A 7,823-nucleotide genomic window follows, 5' to 3' on the forward strand; every position below is an offset into this window, starting at 1 on the left:
CACGTGACCTCCCTGAAGGAAAACACACAGTGCTACCAGGGATCCTGTGGCTTCGGGTCCTGCCTGCGGTCCCCCCCATCCAACGTGCAACCACTTATTCCTGGGGGCTCCCCCAGTTTCCTGGGACCCAGCCAACCACTGGCCGTGCCCACAAGTCCTGTCACCTGGCTCCGTCCAGCCCAGGGTACCACACAGACCCTCTTGGACCCTGCTCTAACCATACTCCAGTGCTGACTCGAGGTCCCAGGCCACTGTCACCTCCCCCTACCCCCATCCCCAGTAGACCCTTCCTTCAAACGCCCACAGCAGAGGCCAGACTCAGCTGAAACTTTCAACGAAATTTATTAAAGAGAAACATTGACAGAAACTACTGAAGAGAGGGAATGACCACACAGACAGGAACTTCTAACGGCCACTAAAGCCCACAGATCTCAGCCCCCTCCTCCTCCCGGGGTCCCTCACCAGGTGTCTCAGCTGCCTCCCACCATGCTGTGGCCCTCCCCGCGTAGTCTCCCTTCCTGAGGGCCCCACGGTCAGCCTCTGGCCAGGACGGTGGACCCCAGCAATGACCGCTGCCCCCAGGGCACCCCTCCACCTCTGGCCCACGTGCTGGGGCCTGGCCCTGCCCTCTGGCCCCCACAGGACAGTCCAGGACACTGGAGAACACGGCGGGGAACGCTCCCCCAAGCCCAGGACAAGGGGTCACGAGGAGCAGCGATGGCAGATCACAGCACGGTCCCCGAGGACCCTCCGCAGCCCCCGACCTTCCCCGGCCCAGTTCTTCCTTCCCGAGGCCACCAGGTGGGCGTCGTCCATCTGTCCTTCCCGCCGTCTCCTGGGACCGGGCTGGGGTCTCCGGGCTGGGCTGGGGGTACTGCTCAGAGAAGAACACACACACATCTCCACAAGAACAAGCAGCGGTTGGCCTAAATCTACTCCGACACAGCGGACGTGGAGCTCACGACACTGGGCCAGAGCGAGCAGAGCCTTGGTGCCCTGAGCTCAGGGCACGTGGCCGGGCCCAGAGGTGGCGGCCCGGGTAGGAGGGACACCCGGCCTGGGTCCACGGGCACCTCAGGGCTCTGCACGGGAACGGGGGCTGGTGTGGGGGTGGTGAGGAGATCACTATGGGGCCACAGAGACACAGGCTTCCTATGGGCTTCCTAGTACAGGGAGCAGCCTGCCCCAGGGGACGGTGACTAGGGGCCCCTCTCGGAGGCCCAGGCACCTTGACATGGCCCCTGACATCTCCCAGGGCAGTGTGGGGGCAGACGTCTTCAGGTGGCCCTCACCAAGGCCGGGGCTGGGCACTCAGGGATCCTCCTGGGCCGGCTGCCCCAGTTGGCAGGGCTTGGGGCTGAGGCTGGTGTGGTGTTGCCATGGTGGGGGAGGGGCACCTCTCCCCGCCCCATTTGGTGTCTAACATGGAAGGACTCATGGTGGTGGGTGGGGTCTCTTGCAGGTGATGGGGGGCCCAGGGAGTTGCTTTGGGCTGGGCTGGCCCTTCCCTCCACCCTGCTCCCCACCTGGGGCGAGGTGGCTGCCTGGCCTGGCCTCTACCTGCCTCCAGGCCAGGGGGGCCCTGGGTCTGCTGAGCCTATTGACCCGAGGAGGACTTGGGAGGGCTCATCTCCACAGCCCTGTCCTCATTTCCCGGGTCCTCTGGGATGGGCTTGAGCCCCTCCTCGGGGGGCCCCTCAGCCTCCTGGTCTCCTGCCTGGGTGAGGTTCTCTGGCTCACAGCCAGGACCTCCTGGGGCCTCCCGGGAAGCACTACCCATCTGGGCAGTTGGGGGCGCCTGGGGGTGTCTGAGGGTCCTGACTCCCAGGAAGCCCTGCCTATCTGGGCAGGGGTGGGGGCCCCAGGGGCCTCTGAGGGTACTGACTCCCAGGAAGCCCTGTCCATCTGTGCAGGAGAGGGGGCCCCGGGGGCCTCTGAGGGTCCTGACTCCCAGGAAGCCCTGTCCATCTGAGCAGGAGAGGGGGCCCCAGAGGCCTCTGACAGTCCTACCCCCCAGGAAGCCCTCTCCATCTGGGCACGGGTGGGAGCCCCAGGGGCCTCTGAGGGTACTGACTCCCAGGAATCCCTGTTCATCTGTGCAGGAGAGGGGGCCCAGGGGGCCTCTGAGGGTCCTGACTCCCAGGAAGCCCTGTCCATCTGGGCAGGGGTGGGAGCCCCGGGGGCCTCTGAGGGTCCTGACTCCCAGGAAGCCCTGTCCATCTGGGCAGGGGTGGGAGCCCCGGGGGCCTCTGAGGGTCCTACCCCCCAGGAAGCCCTGCCCATCTGGGCAGGAGAGGGGGCCCCGGGGGCCTGTGAGGGTCCTACCCCCCAGGAAGCCCTGTCCATCCGGGCAGGGATGGGGGCCCCAGGGGCCTCTGAGGGAGCTGCCTGACCTAGGCCTGCAGGGATGGGAGGATTTTCGTCTCCCTGAGTGGCAGGGGAGGACTTGCTGGTCTCCCCAGGCGCAGGGGCTGCCCCAGAGGCAACGTGGGTTTCAGGGGCAGCCTCACCAGCCTCACCAGTGCCAGGAGCCGCCTCGCTGGCCTCTTCACAGGCTGGGGTGGCCTCAGTGCTACCTTCCTTGGAAAGGGCACCCTGGGCGGTCCCTTCACCTGCTGGGGAGGCCTTGGCTCCATCTGCAGTGGTGCCCCCGGTGACGACCTCCTGGGCTGAGGAGGCCTGGGCACCATATTCCTGGGCCGGGACAGCTGGGGCACCTGCCAGGTCTCCAGGGTTCACGCGGGCCTCTTCTTCCACTTGGAGCTGCTCGCTGCCCGCTGGGCCAGCCTCCGGTGCCTCGGTCTCCCGGATGAGCCGCAGCATCCCCACGAAGCCCGGGGGTCTCCTCTCCAGCCTCATCCTCCTCAGCCTGTTCTGGAGTGCAGCACTCGGGCGGGCCCGCATCAGCACCTGCCGGGCGCGCACCTGGTCTGCGATGGCCGGGTGGATGGCCCCCTTCTCCAGGGCCGACTGCAGCAGGCCTTCCAGGCGCATCATGTAGGCAAAGAGAGTCTCCTGGGGCCGCTGGGCGCAAGTCATGAACTTCAGCCGTGCGGTCACCCGGGTGTCCTTGTTCCCAAACGCCTGCACCAGCGCGGCCAGGCAGTCGTGTGCGGCCATGTCGGGATCTTCCACCAGGAGGCCACACAGGAGATCCAGCGCGGGGCCGCCCAGGCTCTCCACCAGCCTCCTCCTCCTCTCCCTCTCAGACACGTGGCGCCACAGGTACAGCATGTCGTTGGCGTGGTCCAGCCAGCTCTCAAAGGACTCCTCCCTGGGGCCAGGCTCTTCCAGCCCAGAGAAGGGTCTCAGGCCCTGAGAGCCCATGTTTTCCAGCACACGCTGCAAGACCTGCCTCCATGGCCGGTTCCCGGCTCTCGCCTCGACTATGGCTGCTGCTGCCCCCGCAGCTGCTTCCTCACCTGGGGCTCCTGCCTCACCTCCAGCTCCCGCCTCACCTGTGACCTCTACTTCCTGTGCAACATCTTCCTCACCTGGCGTTCCTGCCGCGTCTTCAGCTCCTGCCTCACCCTCAGCTCCTGCCTCACCCTCAGCTCCTGCCTCATCTGCAGCTCCTGCCTCACCTGCCCTGCCAACCAATGCTGGTCTCTGGGGCTGGGCAGGGAAATTGGGTCTATCCTGTGACTCAGAATCGGGGGCCTGGGGCAGGAAGACCACAGGCCAGGCCCCTCCCGTGCCTGGTATTTGTCGAGGAATCAACCTTCGGTTTAAATACTCAGCACACTCGACCAAGGCAACCCTGGACCCCAGCTCCTTTCTGAAGACCTTGCCCAGCACTCGGTACCTGCCCAGGTGCCACAGGGCAGCCCGCACGGCCTCCTGGAAATCCTGGTCCTCACAGTCCTCCGGGATGCCCAGGATGAGCAGAGAGCGCTGAGCGTTCACGCCCATCCAGCCGCACCAGTCCCGCAGCACCGCCAGTGCCATCGCAGGGACCTGGGGGGAGGGTGCGCGGCGATCCGACAGGGAAGCGCAGACTGTCGCAGTCTCTGCGCCTGCTGCAGAGGGGAGAGAGGGACATTAGTACCAGACAGCCTGCCCCACCGCTCCCCACAGCGGCGGCCTGGCGCCCTTCTCCCGCCACTTCACGTTCCCCACTCTCCACTGCAGCGACTCAGAGCCCCCCGACCCGTGCACCCCTCACCTCCGCAGCGAGAAGATCCTCTTTCGCCGTGGCCGACGCCCCTGATCCTGCCATAGCAGCCAGAGCCCCTCTCACCACCATCTGAAACCCCCGCAGTCGCCAGGAGCCCTCCCCGCCCCTCCCAGACCCCCTAGCTAGGGGTCCTGCCACCCTCTTTCCTAGTGCAGGACCTGGAGCGCCCCTGCTCCCTACACCGACCCTGGCAACCTGGAGATTCCCCTCCCACGCCCCCCAAACCGGAGTCTGGAGCCCCTCCCCCACCCCACCAGCCCCTGCCCCTCTGCAGCTGGAGCCGCCCTCCCCTCCTGCATCCCGAAGGCAGGAGCCCACCTCCCCTCCTCGCCAGCGTTGGACCAGGACCCTCTCCCCCACCACTGCCTGTTGGGGCAGCGATGCGGCCCCTACCCTGGGCGCCCGCGGTAATTCGGGGTGGGGGGGGGGGTGTCCCACCGGAGCCAAGCCCCGGGTCGCCTGCTCACTTTCTCCGACTCTGCGGGTGCTGCCTGCGGGCTGCGGAGCGGACTTCAAAGGCCACCTCAAAGCCCTGGGGCCAGAGAGTCAGAAGAATGCGCCTCAGGGCTGTGCAGTCCAGGGTTCTCCCAGGCCCTCCGTGCCGAGGCCACTGTGGGCTCCTCAGTGCTCCCAGAAGCCCCAAGTAGTTGAGGGGGCCAGGTCTCAGCCTCTCTGTGCAGGACAAATGGCTGGATCAGGAGAGCATTTGAGGTGTCAGTGTTGCTGCCACGGGACCTGCTTGGTAAGGGCTTGCTGTGGCAAGGTTTGGAGCCTGCAGAAGCAACAGGCACACCCATTGGCCCTCCAGCAACAAAATGGCCTCCATCAGTAATTGTGCCCAATGGTGGGGAGTATGTAGGGGCTGGGAACCAGGAGTCCTGGGGGTAGTGGAACCTAATAACAGGTCCCCAGTGCCACTCTGCACTCACATCCTGCCCTCATTAAGCCTGGAATCTCCAGGAGAGACTCAGATTGGCTAGTCCCAGGCCAGGACCCTCATCACACCTCTTTACACTGCGAAGCCAGCCCTCAACCACCCAGGCAGCCACTGCATTGGAAAGGCTGTGGGCTTTGGGTCAGGTGAACACAGAGGCTCCTAAGAGCTGGGTGGCCTATACAACTCATCGAACATCCGTGCCCCACGTCTGTAAATAGGCAATAGGAAAACTTTCTTATTTATGCATTGCTGGATTTGATTTGCTGATAGTTGAGTATTTTTGTTACACTGTTCATGAGAGGTATTTTTCTGTAATTATTTTCCCATAATCTTTTTATCATGTTTAGTAACGTCTATTGTAGCCTCACAAAAGGATTTGGGAATTGATCCCTGCTCCTCTATTTTCTGTAAGTGTTTGTTTAAGTTGGTGACTTTTGTTCCTTAAATATTTGCTAGTATTCGCCCATAAAATCGTCTTGGTCTGGCTTTTTCTTTCATTATGTTTGTTTTTAGGAATGTTTTTTTTTTTTGGTAGCAAATTAATTTATAAGAAATAGGGCTACTCATATTTTGTATTTAATCTCTTGTCAGTTTTGATAAATTGCTTTGTTTCCAAGGATTGACAAATTTTTATCTAAGTTATCAAAATTATTGGCATAAGGATGCTTATAACAATCCCACATTATTTTTGGATACTGGTATGATTTATAGTGATATTCCTCTTTCGTTCTTGATATTGATGATTAAGGTACTTTCTCTTTTTTCTTGATTAATCTTGCTGAGGGTTATAAATTCTATTGTTCTCTTACAAATGTATGACTTTGCTAATTTTCTCCATAGTTTGTTTCCTACTTCATTTATTTCTGCTCTTGTCTCTATTATTTCCTTTGTTCTACTTATTTTGAGTTTACTTTGCTTTTCCTTTTCTAACTTCTTTAGATGGAAGCTTAGGGCATTGCTTTTATGCCTTTCTTCTCTAATATAAGCATTTAAGGCAATAAATTTTCTTATAATCATTTCTTTAGCTGCCTCCCACTCATTCTGGCATTTTATTTTTTATTATTTTTCCATTTGAAATACTTTCTAAGTTCCTTTGTGTTTTCTTCTTTGACCCATGGGTTTTATAGAAGTGTGATGTTGAAGTTCCAAATATTTGGAGATATATTCTTGTTATTACTTTGTAATGGAATGTCACTGTGGACTCAGATAACTTATTATGTAAATTTCCTATCCTTCTAAATTTGTTGAGGCTTGTTTCATAGCCCAGCATTTGATCTACCCAGGTGAATGTACAAGGTGGCCTTGTAAATAATCTATATTCTTCAGTTGTTAGGTACCGTGTTCTATAAATATCAATGAAGTAACAGTGATTGATAATGTCATACAGACCTATATGTTTACTGATATCTTGTCCAGTTGTTGTATCAATTGCTGAGGCAGAGATATTAAAATCTCTGATTATAATAGTGGAAATGTCTATTTCTCCCTTTATTCTGTCAAATTTTCTTTAATATATTTTAAGTTCTGTTTTGGGGTACAAATATGCTTATGAATTCTGTGTGTTCCTGATTAATTGACCCTTACATCATTATTATCCTTTACCTCAGGTAATATTCTTTGTCTTTAACGCTACTCTGTCTAGTATTAATATAGCCCTTCCCACTTTCTTATGCTTACTCTTTGCACGGTATATTTTGCATCCTCTTCCTATCAACCATCTGTGTCTTTATATTTAAATGAATCTCTTAAGAACAGCAAAGACCTTGCTCATTTATCTACTTTGATAATCTCTGCCTTTTAATTGGAGTGTTTAGCCCATTTACACTGCATGTAATTTTTTAAACAGTTGGAGCTAGGTTATTCTTTTATTATTTGTCCCATCTATTTTTGTTCCTGTGTTCCCCCTTCCTGTCTTGGTTAACCAAACTTTTTTTTACAATTCCATTTTATTTATATGTTATATTTTTAGCTACACCTCTTTGCACCTTTTTTTTAGTGGTTTCTCTAGAGATTATCTTTTCACTGTCTACTTAGAGTTAATATTGTAAATAAATGTAAGACTATTTCCACCACATAAATTCATTCCCCTCTACCCCATCCTTAATGCTGTAGTTGTCATATATATTACATCTACATGTGTTATAAACTCTATAATACACTGTGAACATTTTTACTTTAAAAAGCCATATATGTTATAAAGAAATTAAGAGAATATTTACCCACATATTTACCATTTCTGGTGTTCCTCAGATCAAGGTTTCATATTTCTTCAGATTGAAAGACCTCCTTTAGCATTTCTTTTAGTGCGGGTCTGTTGATGAATTCTTTTAACTTTCATCTATCTCAAAAGGTTCTTATTTCATCTTTATTCTTGAAGGATATTTTCCCTGGATATAGAGTTCTGAGTTGAAAAGTTCTTTTCCTTTCAGAACTTTAAAGATGTTGTTCTACTATCTCCTGGCTTCCACTGTTTCTAATGAGAATTCAGTGAAATTCTTGTTAATGATTTCCTATATGTAATGCTTCATTTTACTCTGACTTTTTCTTTGCTAAAATATCCTATTTTATAAATTCATTATTATTCCCTTGGACCATATTTTTTTTGTTTTTACATTTTACATTTTACACTTAACATTTACATTTTTACATTACACACTTGATTATGTATAGGTCATAATAAACACAACAGCTGAAGTGTTAAGTAGTAGG

At 54.5% G+C, this 7,823-nt stretch overlaps 1 protein-coding gene across 1 annotated transcript; it reads right to left on the bottom strand.

Annotated features, from left to right (window-relative positions):
- Positions 1-1,597: 1,597 nt before the first annotated feature.
- On the bottom strand, positions 1,598-4,219 carry LOC123613380 (paraneoplastic antigen Ma6E-like). Its single transcript, XM_074359016.1, has 3 exons — positions 4,166-4,219; positions 2,011-3,957; positions 1,598-1,780 (listed from the first exon to the last, which is right to left on the bottom strand). Exons 1-3 carry the CDS (start codon positions 4,217-4,219, stop codon positions 1,598-1,600), a joined length of 2,184 nt encoding a protein of 727 aa, XP_074215117.1.
- Between the last annotated feature and the right edge of the window lie 3,604 nt (positions 4,220-7,823).

The sequence above is a fragment of the Camelus bactrianus genome, chromosome X (genome assembly GCF_048773025.1).
Source record: "Camelus bactrianus isolate YW-2024 breed Bactrian camel chromosome X, ASM4877302v1, whole genome shotgun sequence".
Classification (NCBI taxonomy): Eukaryota; Metazoa; Chordata; class Mammalia; order Artiodactyla; family Camelidae; genus Camelus; species Camelus bactrianus.